A 21,256-nucleotide genomic window follows, 5' to 3' on the forward strand; every position below is an offset into this window, starting at 1 on the left:
GTTTATGGGGTAGAAATAAATCTTTATATGTGGTAGAAACAGTAGATATAGTTCTATTGGATAAGTGGGGGGGGAAACCTCCGTAGACGAGACCAGCTCAGTTCGTGTGCTGCGTCCTCTGAAGGAGACGGCCCCTGGTTTGAGAGACACTGTAAATAAAGATGGACGACGAATCCAAAAGTGAAGCCAAAGGCCCCCTGGTGGCTGGGTACAGTACAGGTCATGAAGACCTAGTTCCTCCATGTTAACAGATGGGACCTGTCTGGGATGTTTCTGGACAGTGGGAGGAAGTGGAGACATGTGTGTGTTTACAATCTAATGGATGAAACACAATGAGGGAACTTTGTGACTTTTAAGATGATGAATCTGTCATTTAACTTTGTGCATGTTTATCAAACATGATATAGATCCATCAAGATTAAGCTTTTAACCCAGTTTCTCCACAGTTTGATCTAATTAAATGTAAAGTAAATTAACTCTGTGAAACCCAAACATGTCTTAAAGTTAAAAACGTCCCTCCAGGTTATTAGAAGCTTCACTGACGGAAACACACACACAGCGTTCTGTGTAAACACAGGTGGGATTCAGGAGTCGTGGCCTGAATCTGCCACCGTGACGAAGGAGCCTGCGTCGGTGGCGTCCTGCCGCGGTGACACCGGGACTCTGTGGTGGAGAACATGCTCCTGGAGTGTAAAGAAGCTGGAGCTCCCTGTGTTTGCTTGTTCACACAGAGGCAGAGACACAGAGGAGGTCAGGATTCATAAACACCAGCCGATCGCCCGATGGACGAGACAAAAGAAGGAATGTCTGGTTCCTCCGAGTCGACCCCGAGCATCGCTCTGTTCAAACCTTCCTGGAGAACATTTGACCTTGTTGACACAGCAAAGGTCAAGTCTTATAGATTCACTTCGTCCACAGCTGGCCACCACACTTTCACATGGTTTCCCTCTGGGACCAATCCCTCCGGCATGTCAAATCTGGGGACCGCCCCTTTAAACTTGAAATGCCACCGAAATGAGATGTTTACTTGGAAAAGAGTTGTTTTTATTTACCCTGAGACGACAACGCTCTTCAGCTGTCGTCCTGTTAAGTTGACGTTTGAAAATACCTGAAGGTGTGAAGATGAGCAAGAATGATTGTCTTCAATACGCTATATATATACATACACTACTACTAATAATAATAATAATAGAAAGCAGAATACGTGTTCAAAGCTTTAATGTGGTGGTTCTGGTGGAACATGAAGGTGCAGACTCACTGTTCCTGACGCTCAGTTAACACCGTGTCTGCAGGATTTCACCGCTGCTCTGTCTTCCTGATGATCTGTGTCCACAAAGTCCACAAAGTCCACAAAGTCCAGAAAGTCCAGAAAGTCCACAAAGTCCACAAAGTCCTCAAAGTCCACCTCACACATGGAGGCAGAACCGGAGACGCCACATAAATATAAAAATCCTACGTGAGGTCAAACATCAGTTCTACGGTAAGACGACAATCTTCTTCTCCAGCTTCTGCTCGGGGAAGATGAAGCTCCTCATCACGTCATCCAGCTCCTCCAGCGCCAGCTGAGCGTGCAGCACCGTGACCTCATCCGGGTCCGAGCGCAGAACCCACTTCAGAGCCCGGTACAGATCCAACAGAACGTCACTGAGAACCTGCAGAGACAGAGGAGACGTTATGGAACCAGCGAGGGAGGATTTACTGCTACTTTCCATCCGTTTCTCCACATTCACATCATAGATGATCAAATAAGACCTTAGTTGATCCTTAAATACTGTTTTTTAACTTTCAAAAAGCAACACAAGTCAAATATGTTTGAGTTTATGACTTGAGATGAATGAATTGATTCCCTGACTCCTCCTCAGTTCTCTCCTCCACCTCCTCCACCTCTTTGTGTCTTTGTGCTCACACCGTCTCTCCCTGTCATCTGCTCTCACTCATTAGCCTCATACAGATGTTGGTGCCGTCCTCCTCCAGCTGTTCCAGTAATGACAGGGATGGGACTGGGACCAGCAGCTGGACACATGAGCGTCGTCGTGGCAGCGGCTCAGGAGAAACATCTCACTCCGGCAAAGCTTCAGCGCTTCACTGGATGTTTGTCTATAGGAAGTTTATTCTTCTAATCGCCCGAAATCAAACCAGCATCAAGAAGTTGTGTTGTATTGTGTTATTTCACTATATGACGTCATTACTGGACTTCATGGTGACGTCTTTACTACCACATCTATATAAACTTCATATTTTACATGTTATATTTATATATTTTAGTTTATCCTCCTGCAGAGATACCTGGACTTTGTTAAAAACTATACCTGAGGTCATTTTCTGATGTCTTCATGACTTCAGCTGTCATATGATGGGGAATCATTTTATGATCAATATCAGCTTTAGATACTTTTGTATTGATTATCATAAGAAATCTGTCCACCTGTTGTTGAGTTTTTATTTGTATACGTGAGTGTGTGTGTGTCTGTGAGAGTGAGTGTGTACCTGGGTGGTTTTGTGGCTCAGGCCTCGGAGCAGCAGAGCTATAACGTGAACAGCAGCTCTCCTCACCTCCGCCTCCTTCTCCGTCTTTATCAGAGCTGTCAGACACAAGCTCAGCTGTGCGACACACACACACACACACACACACACACACACACACACACACACACACACACACACACACACACACACAAACACACACAGATAAATGAGTAACACTGTTATATACTTGTCTTATGTAGGAGGAGTTTGTCACATCAGTCCACAAATACAGAAATAGCCTCAGGGGCTTTAACAGTGTTTTTTAATAACGTGCTGTGTCCCTGTTAAACAAATCAGCAAATCAATAAATATGAATATTAAAAGGGGGATATTACAGCCTCAGAGGACGACACCAGGATCCTATTGATCCAAATATTGATGATAGAAGTTTCCTTTGCTCCGCCTCACCTCCTGAGCCAGTGGCCCCAGAGCGTAGTCCAGTTTCTGGCAGAGTTCCCCGAGGTTGGACAGACAGCTGGCCCGGACGCTCTGGTCCTGATCCCTGGTTCCCTGCAGGAAGACGCCCACCAGAGGACGGCCCAGGTGCGGCGCCAGCTCCCCTGGAGGAGGAAAACCACCCGGTTAGTTCTCAGGCTTAATTATTTATCAGGTTTAATGTCAACTGGTTTCTCACACATCTCCAGGAGAATGTTACTGACTGGTCTGTTAGCAGCTGAAGAGTTTTTATTATGTTTTCAGGTTAGGTTCATCAGCAGAAAACTTTACACAGTTTGAAGGAAGACGAGATGTAGAATAATTAAGGAGCCAACGTGTTGAACTCTCTTTGAACTGTGGGAAGAGAAATGACTCAGATGCTCAGATCAGCAGAGAGAGAGAAGCCAAAGTTCTCAGACACAAAACAAAAGGCACGAGGTGATTACTGAGACGTGTCTCCAGAGAAGCAGCTTCACACTCAGGACACGGGTTTGAATCCACATCTCCCGTAATGATGTTGTTGCTTAGAGTTCGGTCAGATTCAGTTCAACAAGCTGTTTGTGTTCGACACTGTTACACACACAGACACACAAAGCACAGAGCCGACTGCTGCTGAGAGAAGATAACCAGCTGACTGACTGGTGGTAGTAAGACCTGCATGACCCCTGTGTGTGTGTGAGTGGGTGATTTACAGCCTGACACACACACACACACACACACACACACACACACAGTTGTGTCTCCATGACCTCAGAAGACATTACATTTACCCATGTCGATTTCCAGTAAAAATATTACATGTTTAACCAGTTGACGTAAACCTGAACTAAACTGTTTTAACAGATTATGGTCCAACAACAAGAGTAATACCTGGACAACACATACACACAGGTTTGCTCAAAAAGCCTTAGTGCATTGACTTATACCTAACCTTAACCAGGACCAGTTCATACCTAACCTTAACCAGGACCAGTTCATACCTAACCTTAACCAGGACCAGTTCATACCTAACCTTAACCAGTCCAGGACCAGTTCATACCTAACCTTAAACAACCCAGGACCAGTTCATACCTAACCTTAACCAGGACCAGTTCATACCTAACCTTAACCAGGACCAGTTCCTACCTAACCTTAACCAGTCCAGGACCAGTTCATACCTAACCTTAAACAACCCAGGACCAGTTCATACCTAACCTTAACCAGGACCAGTTCATACCTAACCTTAACCAGTCCAGGACCAGTTCATACCTAACCTTAACCAGTCTGGGACCAGTTCATACCTAACCTTAACCAGTCCAGGACCAGTTCATACCTAACCTTAACCAGGGCCAGTTCATACCTAACCTTAACTAGTCCAGGACAAGTTCATACCTAACATTAACCAGTCCAGGACCGGTTCATACCTAACTTTAACCAGTCCAGGACCAGTTCATGTCTAACCTTAACCAGTCCAGGACCGGTTCATACCTAACCTTAACCAGTCCAATACCAGGTCATATCTAACCTTAACCAGGACCAGTTCATACCTAACCTTAACCAGGACTAGTTCATACCTAACCTTAACCAGTCCAGGACCAGTTCAACCCTAACCAGTCCAGGACCAGTTCATACCTAACCTTAACCAGTCCAGGACCAGTTCAACCCTAACCAGTCCAGGACCAGTTCATACCTAACCTTAACTAGTCCTGGACCAGTTCATACCTAACCTTAACCAGTCCAGGACCAGTTCATACGTAACCTTAACCAGTCCAGGACCAGTTCATACCTAACCTTAACCAGTCCAGGACCAGTTCATACCTAACCTTAACTAGTCCAGGACCAGTTCATACCTAACCTTAACCAGTCTAGGACCAGTTCATTCCTAACCTTAACCAGGACCAGTTCATACCTAACCTTAACCAGTCCAGGACCAGTTCATACCTAACCTTAACCAGTCCAGGACTAGTTCATACCTAACCTTAACCAGTCCATGACCAGTTCATATCTAACCTTAACCAGTCCAGGACCAGTTCATACCTAACCTTAAACAGTCCAGGACCAGTTCATACCTAACCTTAACCAGTCCACGACCAGTTCATACCTAACCTTAACCAGTCCAGGACCAGTTCATATCTAACCTTAACCAGTCCAGGACCAGTTCATACCTAACCTTAACCAGTCCAGGACCAGTTCATACCTAACCTTAACAAGTCCAGGACCAGTTCATACCTAACCTTAACCAGTTCATACTTAACCTTAACCAGGACCAGTTCATACCTAACATTAACCAGGACCAGTTCATACCTAACATTAACTAGTCCAGGACCAGTTCATACCTAACCTTAACCAGGACCAGTTCATACCTAACCATAACCAGTCCAGGACCAGTTCATACCTTACCTTAACACAACCTCAGAAGTGACATTTAGCCTCAATAGGACCAGACACTGGTCCCCATGAGGTCTACTGGTCCTGACAAGGTCCCAGTAAAGAACAGAGGAAGATGTTTTTAGTTGTTGACGGTTTGAATCAGCTCACATCAGCGTCTCCACCATCTTGGCTCAATATGAAAACTACAGCCAATCGCAGCCAAGTGGGGTGAACAACACAAAGGTGGTTGCTACTGGTTGTGACGTAACGCTGCCAGACCAAACCTCACAGCTCTCTCTCTCTCTTTTCTTTCAGTGAATCCAGTAAATCCATTTCTGCACACTGAAGCAGCTCACAGGGCCGTGAACGTACAGTCAGCAGCACCTGGGAGCAGAGCACCGCTCGGCCAAACATTAAGTTATTCAACATTTACTCCACCAGCCGAGTCTATCAAGAAAACCCTCCTATTTACACATGACAGCCGGGCAAAAGCTAAATCTTCCCCGGCTGGGGGGGGGGGCTGCAGACAAACACAGGGGCAAACTGAAGTTCTATCCAATCTCTCAGCACGGATATAAACCCCCGATTGTCCCAGGGAGCTGGTACGATGGCAATCTGGCAGATAAAACCAGACCGGGGAACAGATCCAAGTAGGGTTTTCTATCAGGGACAGGTCCTGACACACAGGCTCCTTCTGAACACAGCTCTGATAAACAAGTCGGCACTGTGGCTTTTATAGTTTCATGTGTGGTGGCTGCCGGCCGATATCTGCCCACCACAGAGACACACACACATGTGAGATAATACAAGCACATTTAAAAACAGATTCTACAAACAAAATCAAATATTAATGTTCTTTAGGTCGGATCGGGGCAGTTTTTTTAAAACACTCGACAACCTCCACAGGTCAAAGGTCGGACTCGGGTGCATGTCTTACCCATGGCTCTGCTCGCCCTCATCAGGACCTCTCCCACTTTGAGGCGTGTCTCCAGGGAGCGCTCCCGGTCGGACATGGGCAGGGAGGGGCCACGCTGGAAGTCCTCCAGGAGCCGTTCCAGGATCCTCTCAGGAAACGAGTCCGCCAACGCAGCCAGACCTGAAGACAGTTCACACCCCGTTTACCTTCCAGAGTAGATTCAAACCCACTGCTTCTGTAGATCGATTATTAAAAATCAATGTCAGCATCACATTTGTTCAGACTCGGCCGTTACTTTACCTTGAATGGCTGAAAGGTAAATGAACGAGTCCTCGTGCTCCAGGTTTTCTAAAAAGAGCTGAAGAAGAAACAAACACTGATTAAATCACCAAACAAGACTTTGATCCAACCACAGACAGAATGTTTTTATCTCATCTTAATATGAACTGTCCAAGATCACGGAGATAAAATGACTTTTAGTAAAACCAGGTAAAACAAACTGTTTATAAAGATGAACGATAATTATCAAGAAATCATCAAATAACTAATTAAAACCAAACTTATCAGAAACACTCGAACAAACATCAGAGTGATTCAAACTACATGACGTTACATAAACCATCTTTGAGAAACATGTATTTGACACGTTCTGTTTTTTGTTCGGTCCATGTCCCATCTACTAACATGGAGGAGGCGGCTTATGACCCATGACCCGGATCCATCTCTATTTACAGTCTGGTTTCACCGCAGAAGGAATATTCTGCCATAAGACATCAAACACATCATCAATAAAGATCTTTCCACTGGAGCTAAAGCAGATCAATATTGAATTCATTAAAAACAATAAGATCAACTATCAAAGGGAATAATCGAAAAAAACATGGCCCCCGGGGACCAACAGGGGCCTTTGATTTGTGGGTTCAAGTGAGTGGGGGGGGTGGGTGGGGGGTAAACAAGAGCTTTGATAGAACTGAAAAGATCAGGCTGGAGTTTCAGATATCCAGGAACTAAACACAACCCTGGCACAAAAGTGAGGAATAAGAAAATCAATAAAGGTGCAGCTGTATGTGGAAGGTTATCTGAGGTGCACACAGCGGGTGTGTGTGTGTCTGTGTGTGTGTGTGTGTGTGTGATAACAGAGAATAGAAGATGAGCTTTTGTCCTCTCTTGTCCGTTCCACCTTAACAAGTCCCTGGAGTCAAACCCTTGTCCCCTGAGGGAGACGTCCGTCCACCTTGTTTATTATACACGTCTGCTCACTGTCGCCCAACAGATAAAAACACAACCTTCACTTTCCTGATGCGCACAAACACAATGTCATGAAGTTGGTGAAGGCTACACAACTGTTATTTCAACCAAGGCTGCGTCCACCACCTTATATATTAACATATATGTTTTTAATGGTTTCTGATTCACTATTAGCTCAATAAACAACATTTGTGTTCGACATTGCATTTATTTACTTTCCTTTAACTCAACCTAGTTTAAAAATGTGTGGCTTGATATTTCTCAAATGTTTAAAAGAAGATTTATTTAAAAAAATTAAGGCTCTTAAACAAGTCACCCACCACGAGCACCTTCTCCTGGGCCTGGACGACCTCTGGGTTCCCACTTTGCACCATCTGGGTCAGGTTCCTCAGGGCGAAGGCTTTTGTTGGCACCTCCGGGTCACACGCCTCCAGCAGCCAATCAGAGAGGGGCTTGGTGGAGGAGCATGGGACACTGGTGCGTCCGGCTCGTGGAGTTCTTCCAGCTGCAGAGCCACCAGGGGTCACTGGGGGTGTGATGAGGGGGCTGATCGGTGGATTTCTGTCCCGGGGAGACGAACGTGGTCTCGTACCTGACTCACTTCCTTCAGTTTGAATCTTCTTCTTTCTCCTAGAAGACACGTTGTTGCTCTTGACTGTTGCTTCTGGTTTCCTGGAGGCCTGGGCAGCCGCAGCAGTGAGACCTTCAGGCCTGATGGCTCCGTGAGTGGCGATGACGGCTCTGAGGTTGGACGCCAGCTGCTGGACGACCACGTCCGAGTGATTCTGGGACAGTGTCTCCAGAGGTGAGAGCAGCCTGGACATGGAAGAGTAGTCGTCTGCACCAAGCTGGAAGAATAAAGAAGACAGAGAAGACAGTGCGAGTCGGTCAGAGCTGGAGGTGCTAAAAATGAATCTGTATTAACTAGTTATACTATTATCAGAGTCTCAGAGGTAAAGTGAAGAAATATGATTCATTTTATGATAAAAATCTTCCTATATGAGCCTTTCACAGACATATTGGTCAGAAAAATAATTACGTTCTATATATTTGGTAGCACTTGAGTTTTATTTGTATTTTTTTATTGTTGTTTTTTATATTGTTGTTTTATGTTCAGTGCACCAATGACACCAAGGCAATTTCCTCTGTGTGCAAACATACCTGGCAAATAAAAGAATTCTGATTCTGATTCTGAATTTTTGTTATTTAAGATTATAAAACAAAACCTCAATTGTGTTTCTTTGTCATAAAAACATCTGTGGTAACATCCTCTTATGTGTTGTGTTACCTCAGGTCCGGAGAGCAGAGTGGCCACCAGACCGATCCCCATGCTCAGAGTCTGACTCTCGATCGGGTTCTCAGGACTCGACTCAGAGACCTGATCCAGACCCACACAGGCCCTTTGGACCAGGGTCACGATGAAGTCCACCACCTGGAGAACAGAAGCACAGACCCAGGGAGAGAAATATAACAACAGAGACATTCAGGCACATAAATATGTTTTAAATGCACTAAGATAAATGAAATATTCTACGAACATCTGGAGCTTAATGTTAATGGAATCGAGTATAAGACATTTTTTTCAAAGCTTTTCAGGAAATTCCCAGAAAACATTCGATCCTTATAAAGACATGAAAAGGTGAAACATCTAAAAATAAAACATCATCTCATGAAGTGAGGCCACACTTTATCACAAATATTTCTTTATCTCTACAGGGAAAGTGTGTTGACCTTAAAATGCCAGTCAGGCCCCCCCCCCCTCTAAAGAAAATAGGTTATTTTGGTTTTCAGCGTCATGAGAACTCCCACAGGAACAGACCGATTTAAAAATGTGCAGGAGAAAGACGACTGGAGTCCCAAGGAGGACGAGCGGACACGTGAGACACTTCAGGGACGTTTGTCCTGAAGCATCTGCTCAGTTTAAATGTAAATTCTTAAACAAATCCACCACTGAAAGTGCGTTAAGGACGAAGAAGCTCTCAACAAGAACAGATCTCCTGAGGAGTAGGTTTGGGTTTAACTGCCAATAGAACATGTTAAATACTCCTGGTCTTTAAGTGAAATGAAAATTAGTATGGACGTAGCCAAATAACCTGTTCTTATATACTTAATCTTTGTGTTTTCATTGGATTTATCTGCTCCCTGTGTGTGTGTCTGTCTGTGAGTGTGTGTCTGTGTGTGTGTGATCTTCTACTCACCTGGTTGGGTTTTCTCAGCAGCGTACTATGCTGCAGAGACTCAACCATCATTGCCAGCACCTGAAGTAAAGCGAGTCTCAGGCTTTGTCTGGCAGCTCGACCCAGCACCTCCTGCTCCACCTGCAGGAGCGTCATGGAGGACACGTCCAGCTCCTCTTCGTCTGTCCTCACCTCGTCAGCAGCAGCCGTCCAACTGGTCAGCTCCTGCAGGAGACGCAAGGACACCAGGGAACGTGAACTGAGGTTTAGTTCCTCCAATAACATACAATCAACAAATACCACAACTAGACAATTACCAGAGTTTAACAAACTTCTCAGTCTCAGCAAAAATGAGCAAAAAAACCACAATGGTAACATGTAATGCACTAGATTGATTGTGTGTGTGTGTGTGTGTGTGTGTGTGTGTGTGTGTGTACCTGCAGCAGCTCCAGGAAGAAGTCTCCAGGTAGATCACTGTCTTTGAGTTCAGCCAACAGATGCATGAGACACTCCAGCCTCCACTGCTCCCCCGACAGCTTCTCATACAGAGCGTCGTCCTCATCACTGACACACGACCAGAGAGGAGAAGGACACAGTCATCACATGAAGCTCTATTAAGAAGCTGATGATGGGACATTATATATCTTGCAAACAGCTTCAGCAAAACTACAAGACGGAGCCTTGTCCTTATTCACCTGCAGTTCTCTCTGGAGTCGAACCTGGCTCCTCCCTCACTTCCTGGCGTGAAGATGAAGTCGCTTGCTTCTGTTTCCTGTCCCTTCAGACCTGAGAGCTGCCTCAGAGCGGACAGGGCTTCACACGCCTCCGTGTGGCTCAGGTACCACAACACGATGTCCTGGCAGGGGGCGCTGTGGGACGCAACACACAAATCATTATCGGCCCCACACTTCAGGTGTGGTTTTGCTGACTGCACGTTAGCAAACGTTACCGCAGGTGTGAGACGTTCTGCTTGGTGAAGCAGTAAAGAGTGAAGACAACGGGCAGAACTTCCTCTAGAGCTTTGAGGAGAGACGCTGACGGACTGTTTCCAACAACCCAGATCTGACAGAGACAAGAGACACAAGAGCAACACAATGACGACACAGCGAAGGAAAGTGACACAACATTCACCTGCAGACCAGAGCTCTGAGCGTGACTGTAGCTTCAACGGACTTCACTGTGTGGTTTGCCTTTGTGTGTCCTCCTCACCTTGTACACATCTTCTACACAACGTGTCAGCTCCCACTCCTCCACAGCAGCAGGGTCACGACTCTCATCTGCAAACACAAACACACACACACAAACACACACAGTTCAGACCTGCTGGGACCTGACCCTGTTGCTGCTCATCTGCTGATCCTCCGAGGAGAGAATGATATAAACAACAGTTTCTGCCTGATAGGAATTCAACGCACAAACGTTGAAAAAGGCAGATTATTTAACCAAAATCATTTCTTGGTGGGTGGGGAGGGGTGAACCTATACTACAGTCGGCCACCAGGGGGTAAGGGTTCACTTTCAGGGAGCTGTAATATCTTCCATTTTTATTTACACCCTAATGTTCCAACCCTCAGCTGAGGTCATGAACTTTGAGTTGTGACAGAGAAGGATGAGATCATGAGGTCAAGCTGCCTCCGAGCTTCAGACTCCGGATCAGAACGCTTCCTGTTGAGGTTCACTTAGTGAGAAACTTCAGAATCGACCCACAACACACTGAGGCTGTTAATTCTCATCTGACCTGAAACACCTCCAGATGCCCCAGGAGGGAAAACTCTATTCTAAATGTAACATCTAACACATATATGGATAAAAACCCAGTGAGTTTACTGACTGGAAGCAGTGGTGCAGCGGTGAAGAGGCTGCAGCAGAGGGGTGAGCAGGTACTGATGTGCAAAGCTGGGCTTCTCCTGCACCATGGAGAGCGCCGCCCTGGTGGCCACAAGCTGAAACTGTTGTGCCGCCAGCTTGTCTTTGAAGTGAAGGAGCTGGAGGATCTGCAACGGAACAACGATGACAAGACGGGAGTTTAACGGCAGAACAATTCCATCAGTACCATTTGTAAAACTATGACGTGTTCACATTCACACCGGAATGTAAACAGGCTGAGATAAGTGTGTGTGTGTGTGTGTGTGTGTGTGTGTGTGTGTGTGTGTGTGTGTGTGTGTGTGTGTGTAGCTGACCTGAGGACAGACTTGTCTGTAGTAACTATCTGCTGAGGTGGATTGTTGAGGGCAGGCCACTAAGATCCTGGCCACACCGTCACACTTCCTCCAGTCTGACTCGCCCCCTAGTGGACAGAAACAGTTTGATTCAAGCTATTAAGACAATGAAACAGGCGAGTTAGAAGGAGCCAAATAAACAACTCATTCAAACTAATCTATTGCTCCTTCACTTTAGTCTCTACCACTCACTACTAGACTTGGCAGAGAGATTAAAATAAACAAGCAAACATGAGCACGAAAGGAAAAACAATCAGATCAAATCATTTAGAAAAGTCAGAATAAATCAAAGTCAAACATTTCCTGAAGATTTCACAGAATGGAACTTAAATGAAGCTGCAGACTGAATCTGTTCAGTGGGCCGAGGGTTCCACAGTGTGTGTGTGTGTGTGTGTGTGGTGGGGGGTGGGGGGTTCTAACTGATGACTCACCGGTCCCTCCCTCCAGGACGGCTCTGACCACAGCCTGGACCCCGTTGGGCTGCACCAGGCGCTCGGACAGCAGCTGACCACACAGACGCCTCAGCCAGGCCGGAGCTGATCCCAGAGCTGCTCTGCTGCCTGCACCCGACTGGAGGGACGCACACGAGACATGAGCCCAACACAACACTCGATACTCTGTTACACAATAATATTTTTTTTTTTTATTCTTTTTTTGTTGCTGAACATACATTTCATGATTGAGTCAAACAGAAGAGCAGCGTAGTATGCATCACATTTCAATTGCAGGCATAATCACAGTTAATGTGTTGAGAAAAAATAAAAATAAAAAAATAAATAATAATAACATGATTTTTCGGATTTATAAAATTGCAAATCTGTGGATATTGGAATTGTCACATTATACAGCAAGCAAATTGTCTCTTGTCTCAAACACACTTTCCAGTCCGTGACAGGTTTTAAGATTAAGAGCTCACCTTTGAGCTTTAACACTGCAATGAACACTGACTTGATATTTTTAAGATCTGCAGGAAATCTTCTGTGAAATGCTTCTGTTTTTTATTCTTTCTACCCCAATATTTCTAATTTTATTCTATTGTATTGTATTTTATTGTATTCAAATATACCGGCTGCTATGACAACTTAATTTCCCTTCGGGGATGAATAAAGTAATCTATCTATCTATCTATCTATCTATCTATCTATCTATCTATCTATCTATCTATCTATCTATCTATCTATCTATCTATCTATCTATCTATCTATCTATCTATCTATCTATCTATCTATCTATCTATCTATCTATCTATCTATCTATCTATCTATCTATCTATCTATCTATCTATCTATCTAAATCTCCATCTTCATAACATAAGTTACACACACAATAGAAAGCAGTTCGCAACGAGTCACGGTTTTTGCCCCTGTGGTGCATTTCCTTCTTTTCTGTCAATAACTTCTAATATGAGCACTATCCCCACCCTTCCTCCAGCTGCCCCATCCCTCCTCACCTGCCTGGCTCCACCCTGCAGGATCAGCAGCTGCTTGATGACGATCGGCTGGTAGACTTTTCCCAGAATGCTTTTCAGAGCCGCTCTGCAGGTTCCACGTTCCTCAGCACTGAGCTCCTGCATCCGAGAAGAAGACAAACAAGAAACTGGATGCATCAAAATCCACGACCGAGGCGGCGGCCGATGATGGATCCTAACTGGAGCCAGTGGACAATGACTGTGGACTATAGTGGATCTGGTCTTGATGCTGGATCAGGATCTTGCTGCTGACCAGAGACTATGATGCAGCAGGACTGCTTCACATATAGTATTGAAGTTATCCTTCAACATGTTTCCCCTCATCATTGCTGCTGAAACCTTTCTCCTGATGATGTTCTCCTCTACACATCTGTGTCACTTGTGTCCGTCCTGGGAGACGGATCCTCACATGTGTCTCTCTGAGGTTTCTACGTGTCTTCACCTGTTAAAAGGGTTTTCAGTAGTTTGTCCTGACTCTTGCTGAGGGTGAAGGACAGAGGATGTCTCACCATGTTAAAGCTCTATGAGACAATCTGTGATTTGTGAATATGGGCTATACAAATAAAACTTGATTGATTGATTGAAAAGCAGAATCCTTCCAAAAGGAGCAACGACAAACCCCAGATCCAGATGTGTTACCTTCTCCTCCTCCTCGGTGCCCCCCCTCTGCCCCCGGGGGGGCTGGTAGCCGAGCTGGCACAGCGCCGCCATCACGTCCCCCAGATGCTGGGTGAACACCAGCGTGGCCAGAGATGAAAGCTCCGCCAACTGCAGCAGGACGTTGGTGGTGGTGAGAAGGCGCCGCCCCCCCGCTGACACCGCCCCACCACGGACCAGTTTCTCCACCATGGCTCCGAACGCCGAGCGGCAGCTGAGGGGAACGCCCACGCCGGACGCCAGGTAGGGACAGAGCCCGAGAGACACCACGAACTGCAGAGCTGCTCGGAGCGTCTTCTGCTGCGTGACGCTGAGAACATCCGGAGGAAGAGGCGGAGCAAACTCAGGGGTCGGGTTCCTGGCCACGGAGGAACTTCTCAGCTTGAAGACTTTGAGTTCATTGGAGATGTGTCGTGCCAGCGTGAGGAGCAGGAGGAGACACTCCTGCACGAAGCCCCAGGTGGCGTCTCCTGGATCTGTGGAGAACCACCCGGCCGAGGACATCACCTCCTCACGCAGCTTCTTCACCTCCTCCAAGCTGCTCTCACTCTGCAGCTGCTGCAGGAGAAGGGATCTGTTGTTCTGCAGCACTGCCAGCAGCGCCTCCTGGTGGGAGGACTGAGCATCACGCACAGACGCCTCTACACAAACACACAAGGAGAACCACATCATTATCTGTGCATGACCACATCTGTACAAGTTGTGACTGTCACCACAACAACCATGATTCTGTTTACCTCTTCACTGATTTCTCAGAGGATAATCCACAGACAATCATAAAGGGACTTGCATCAAATGTCAAATTCATTCAAAATAAAATTGGTAAATTGTCTGTATTCTTCAATCGAGCTTTTCTGGTGTTGATTTCGACTCAAAGCACTTTCCAGTACAGACACACATCTACACAGAGCAGGTTGGAGTTCAGGTTTCACGATAAAAGATTGTGAATATTTGTATCGCACTTTCCAGTTTGTGTTTCAGATCCACCTCATTCCTCGTTGCTTATGTTTGCTTCTGTCTTTTGTCCTTTGGAGTAAAACACACAAATGTTCAAGCTGTTTTTTGAGGAAGCTGAATTACAAAATAGAAATAATACATCACGCAGCTTGAACGTGATCGGTTACTCTGAAGAAAACCAAGATGATGAATCTGATAGATAGATCGATAGATAGATAGATAGATAGATAGATAGATAGATAGATAGATAGATAGATAGATAGATAGATAGATAGATAGATAGATAGATAGATAGATAGATAGATAGATAGATAGATAGATAGATAGATAGATCGATAGATAGATCGATAGATAGATAGATAGATAGATAGATAGATAGATAGATAGATAGATAGATAGGAAGATAGATAGATAGATAGATAGACAGACAGACAGACAGACAGACAGACAGACAGACAGACAGACAGACAGACAGACAGACAGACAGACAGACAGACAGACAGACAGACAGACAGACAGACAGACAGACAGACAGACAGATAGATAGATAGATAGGAAGATAGATAGATAGATAGATAGATAGATAGATAGATAGATAGATAGATAGATAGATAGACAGATAGACGGATAGACGGATAGACGGATAGATATATAGATAGATATATAGATAGATAGATATTTATATAGATATATATAATATAGATATTATATTTGAATACAATAAAATATAATAGAATAAAATAAAAAATATTGAGGTAGAAAGAATAAAAAACAGAAACACAAGATAAATAGGTAGATAAGGTGCAGTGGCAAGATGATGGTAATAGTACTGATGATATGATGGTAAGGTTATTGTTAGACACTATATAAAAATAGTACAGTATATGAAGTATATTATATAACATAATATATATTTATATATGATAGTAATTATACTAGCAGTATATAGTAATAATGGCAGCAACAGTATATATAATAATAATAGTAATATAAACCCACATGTGATGAGAACAGGAAGTCGTTCCTCTGACCCTCAACATGTGTGATGAAGATCTATAAACCTCATGATGTTCTGCTGACAAAATGATTTAACTTTAAAAACAATCTAAGGTTGATTTGTTTAGTTATTGAAGCTGCTTCTCTGGTTTCTTTCCTTAAAAATCAAATCAAATCTGATTTAAAAGCTCTTTATAAAAACAAAACACTCTGTTTCTTGTGTTAAACTCGTGTCCAGCGGTAACTTGACTTTGTGTGAATATGTCTCATGTGTTTCTTTTAACAATTCAATCTTTAGTTTATATCATAATTCACAGTTTATGTCTCAATCTTTAGTTTATATCATAATTCACAGTTTATGTCTCAATCTCTAAGTTTTTACCGTCCAGAGGCTTCGTGAGGATCCTGATCGCAGCGAGGAACCCGGAAGTCATTTCTCCATCACACACGAGTTTACAGCGATTATTATTTAATATATATAATTTAATATTTCAACTAAACGAGCCTCGTTAAACTGTGGGTGTGATGTAGCGGTTAGCATTAGCTTCAGCGGCTCAAAGTGGCGCTGGAATTGGACGTCATCGTGCATCGTTCCTCTGATTGGCTGAGGATACGAGCGCTTTTTCTTTTTGAATCAACTTTATTAACACTGTAGAGACATTACAATACAAGTAAATAGAGAATATATGGAGAACTGGATGAAATTAAACTTAATGAACTGAACCTAACAAGCTGAAATAAACGTAGCGTAAATATTAAGATTTTAAAAACTTAAGTGCCTCTGAAAATATGGTCCATAATAACTTTTGTGTTAGTCAGTGTCAGGTGTTTTTAAAGTTGTTTTTGCGTAAAATTCATTATAAAATACGTTTTTTAAGATTAAATTGAAGAAATGTGTGTATGACCTGATTTTATATACATGATGTTTGAGAGTGCTGGTTAAAGTGCTGGGAGTGTGATACTTTATGGATCCAGAGGGAAAAGTAGGCATCCAGCAGCAAACAGTCAAAGATAAGAGCATAAGAACAATAAAAGGCCAGAATGAGACAAGTATAAGTTTACTGCAGGGAGATGAAAATATCAGGACTACAAAGCATGTAAAGAAGTACGTGCTAATGGAGATATTGACAGTACAGATACTTTAAGAATAAGGTGATTGAAGACAAGTGACTGAGGCAGAGTGTTGAAGACAATAATTGTTTACCATTTATTTTTGAGAGTTTGTCAGACATTTGTCTTTCCCTTTGCAACATCTTCATGAAGTTAGATTCAGACCTCAGACTAAGTTAAAGTTAAAACATCTGGATTTGTCAAATTTAGATGTTAAAATGGCAAAAGCTATGTTCACATCAGAAAACTGTTGACCATGTGTTAACTTATCAGGGCGGCATTTGAAAGAACTTCTTATGATTGTGTTGTTTTTTTATGAGTAAAATGAAATAAACCCTTTCTGAATGTTTAAAGTTGGATGTTCAGCAAAACGCTGTCCATCATGGCTATGCAGCATTTTATATTAACTAATCCATGGCTGTTTAACCAGACATTTAGTGTCATGGTGTTTTAATAACTTAAAATATCAAAACTGTGACCTTAAGAACAAAGAAATTAAAGTAGTCAACACAGTTTTACTAAACTTCAGTAAAAATTCTACAGGAAACAGCTTTTTAGTTTTAAACCATTTATTCACATCAGATCTGCAGCAAACACCCGAGACCTGCAAGGTAAAGACAAGAGTAGGTCCAGCGGTCAAAGGCAGATAGAGAATGTAGAAGATACCGAGGAGGTTTACATGGATCTTGATGTTGTAGAGGCAGCAGAGAGGCAGTCAACCATAGATATCTGAAAGGTAAAGACAGAGTAAGTCAACTAACAGACTGAAGATAAGAGACCATAATAGATATTGAGAGTGTTGCATTTAGACCCCACATTTTTTTGGAGGGTCAGCAGGGCGGCTCTGCTGAGACGGGCTGAGTCTGTTCATCACTGGCCCGGGAGGAGGAGGAGGAGGAACATCAGCAGCAGCACGCTCTCTTGGGGTGTAGCGGCTTAGATAGAGCACTTTCTTTTTTCTAAAGTATCTAGAACGAGAGCTGAAGGCGTAAACTGGATCCAGATCCGACACGTCGCTGAAGATTGGCTCAGAGACTTCAGGGACTGGGAGGAAATCTTCAATCTCAAGCTCCTCTTCTTCATCATCATCGTCACCGTCATCAGCTGGATCAGCAGCGTAAAACGCAGAGGCTGCATATCGACTCTCCTCAGGGTCACGGGCATATCCTCGATTACCATCATCAAGCTCATCGGTGGTGCTGTAGAAGTCTTGCTTGCCTTGACTGAAACTGCCAGCATCTGGAGCAGGAACATTTCTGCTGTAGCTGCCAGAATTCCCCCCAGTGCCACTGGACCCTAACCCTAACCCATAACGTGGCTGCTGTCTGAATCTTGGGTCAGCTCCACCTGATCTTGGGTCAGCTCCACCTGATCTAGGGCCTGAGCAGAAACCAGATTTGTCAAGAATTTAGTTTAAAGCAGAATAGAGTTGCTCACAAATACGTAATATTGATTAAAAAAAAAAAGGTTCTTACCCATTCTCACAGGTCCACAGACAACGACTCCAATGAGAAGACATGAAATCCAGATGACCCTGCAGAAACATTTTAGTTTTAGATCACGTCTTTCTAACATAATCCTTTTAGAAAGTATTTAACTTACTTCATTCTGCTGCAGAGTAGATACAGGACACTGTTACAAGCTGATTTCTGCCAACGACCCTGCACACAGACAACATGGGAAACAGTTCAGTGATGTGGCAGCCATAACAACACATATCAGAAGTAATGAAACCCTTTGGATACCTGGAGTCCAGTGAGCAGCTTCTGAACAGGACAGTGTCTGTAGCTTCCTGAGGTTCGAGCTGCTTTTATATGATCAGGTTCTGATCGCTCAGTGGAACCAGCTGCAAACACCAGGGAGCGACTCGTTCAGCTCGTTACAGGAAACATGAGGCTCATCAATCAGGCTCAACACAGATCCCACAGATTCAAATCCTCATCAGCTGTGTTAAATGACTTTCATGACCTGTTGACTTAATGCTTTGACTCTTTGTCTCACACCAGCATGTCTATCATTAAATTCAGCTTCGTACAGACGTTTGTTTTCTTTGCTTTAGGAATAAACTGGAGAAAACAGAACATAAAGACGACTTCTCCTTTTCTGTAGAGTTCGTTAGAGATTTCATCCAACTGTTGATTTAAGAGACCACATTGCAAGGTGGCACGGTGGAACAGTGGTCAGCCTCACAGCAAGGAGGTTCATGGATTTGAATCCGACGATACTTAGAGTGGAGTTAGTGATGGGCTGGTGACCTGTCATGGGTGAACGCTACCGGATTAAATTCATTTCTATTGTACAATAAGTGTTTCCTGTCTCGAACGTAATAATATCCTCCTGGGATGATATTAATAATAGTAAACTTTATTTGTATAGCACCTTTCATACAAGAAATGCATCTCGCAGAAGTGCTTTACATAAAATATAGATCAAACTTTAAAAAAAAATGTTATTCAAGTAAGAAGAGAACTGATTTTAAGAAGCATAAGAACACATTAAAATTATATTTGAGAGAAGGAAATAAAAACAAAGAAGGGATTGGACAATATAATCCAAGAGTCTTCCCAGGCTAATCTGAGGTGCAGGTCGTTTTATATCTCATAACTTTAATAATCTGAAGTGCAGGTAGTTTTATACTTCATCACTTTAATAATCTGAGGTGCAGGTAGTTTTATATCTCGTCACTTTAATAATCTGAGGTGCAGGTAGTTTTATACATCATAACTTTAATAATCTGAGGTGCAAGTAGTTTTATATCTCATCACTTTATTAATCTGAGGTGCAGGTAGTTTTATATATCATAACTTTAATAATCTGAGGTGCAAGTAGTTTTATACGTCATCACTTTAATAATCTGAGGTGCAGGTAGTTTTATATCTCGTCACTTTAATAATCTGAGGTGCAGGTAGTTTTATACATCATAACTTTAATAATCTGAGGTGCAAGTAGTTTTATATCTCATCACTTTATTAATCTGAGGTGCAGGTAGTTTTATATCTCATTACTTTAATAATCTGAGGTGCAAGTAGTTTTATATCTCATCACTTTATTAATCTGAGGTGCAGGTAGTTTTATACTTAATCACTTTAATAATCTGAGGTGCAGGTAGTTTTATATCTCATCACTTTATTAATCTGAGGTGAAGGTAGTTTTATACTTCATCACTTTAATAATCTGAGGTGCAGGTAGTTTTATATATCATAACTTTAATAATCTGAGGTGCAAGTAGTTTTATACGTCATCACTTTAATAATCTGAGGTGCAGGTAGTTTTATATCTCGTCACTTTAATAATCTGAGGTGCAGGTAGTTTTATACATCATAACTTTAATAATCTGAGGTGCAAGTAGTTTTATATCTCATCACTTTATTAATCTGAGGTGCAGGTAGTTTTATATCTCATTACTTTAATAATCTGAGGTGCAAGTAGTTTTATATCTCATCACTTTATTAATCTGAGGTGCAGGTAGTTTTATACTTAATCACTTTAATAATCTGAGGTGCAGGTAGTTTTATATCTCATCACTTTAATAATCTGAGGTGCAGGTAGTTTTATACTTCATCACTTTAATAATCTGAGGTGCAGGTAGTTTTATATATCATAACTTTATTAATCTGAGGTGCAGGTAGTTTTATATCTCGTCACTTTAATAATCTGAGGTGTGGGTAGTTTTATATCTCATCACTTTAATAATCTGAGGTGCAGGTAGTTTTATATCTCATCACTTTAATAATCTGAGGTGCAGGTAGTTTTATATCTCATCACTTTAATAATCTGAGGTGCAGGTCGTTTTATATCTCATCAATTTAATAATCTGAAGTGCAGGTAGTTTTATATATCATAACTTTATTAATCTGGGGTGCAGGTAGTTTTATATCTCGTCACTTTAATAATCTGAGGTGTGGGTAGTTTTATATCTCATCACTTTAATAATCTGAGGTGCAGGTAGTTTTATATATCATCACTTTAATAATCTGAGGTGCAGGTCGTTTTATATCTCATCAATTTAATAATCTGAGGTGCAGGTAGTTTTATACTTCATCACTTTAATAATCTGAGGTGCAGGTAGTTTTATATATCATCACTTTAATAATCTGAGGTGCAGGTAGTTTTATACTTCATCACTTTAATAATCTGAGGTGCAGGTAGTTTTATGTCGTGTCACTTTAATAATCTGAGGTGCAGATAGTTTTATACAT

General features: G+C 42.8%; 1 protein-coding gene across 1 annotated transcript; it reads right to left on the minus strand.

The window, feature by feature from the left end:
- Positions 1-1,146: 1,146 nt before the first annotated feature.
- On the minus strand, positions 1,147-16,475 carry tango6 (transport and golgi organization 6 homolog (Drosophila)). Its single transcript, XM_061077367.1, has 18 exons — positions 16,330-16,475; positions 13,977-14,635; positions 13,320-13,436; positions 12,301-12,439; positions 11,831-11,937; positions 11,482-11,644; positions 10,861-10,928; positions 10,601-10,713; positions 10,347-10,520; positions 10,089-10,215; positions 9,673-9,876; positions 8,763-8,906; positions 7,795-8,322; positions 6,527-6,584; positions 6,248-6,406; positions 2,935-3,086; positions 2,488-2,601; positions 1,147-1,652 (listed from the first exon to the last, which is right to left on the minus strand). Exons 1-18 carry the CDS (start codon positions 16,379-16,381, stop codon positions 1,476-1,478), a joined length of 3,255 nt encoding a protein of 1,084 aa, XP_060933350.1. The 5' UTR covers positions 16,382-16,475; the 3' UTR covers positions 1,147-1,475.
- Positions 16,476-21,256: the final 4,781 nt, after the last annotated feature.

Source organism: Limanda limanda, chromosome 8 (genome assembly GCF_963576545.1).
Source record: "Limanda limanda chromosome 8, fLimLim1.1, whole genome shotgun sequence".
Classification (NCBI taxonomy): Eukaryota; Metazoa; Chordata; class Actinopteri; order Pleuronectiformes; family Pleuronectidae; genus Limanda; species Limanda limanda.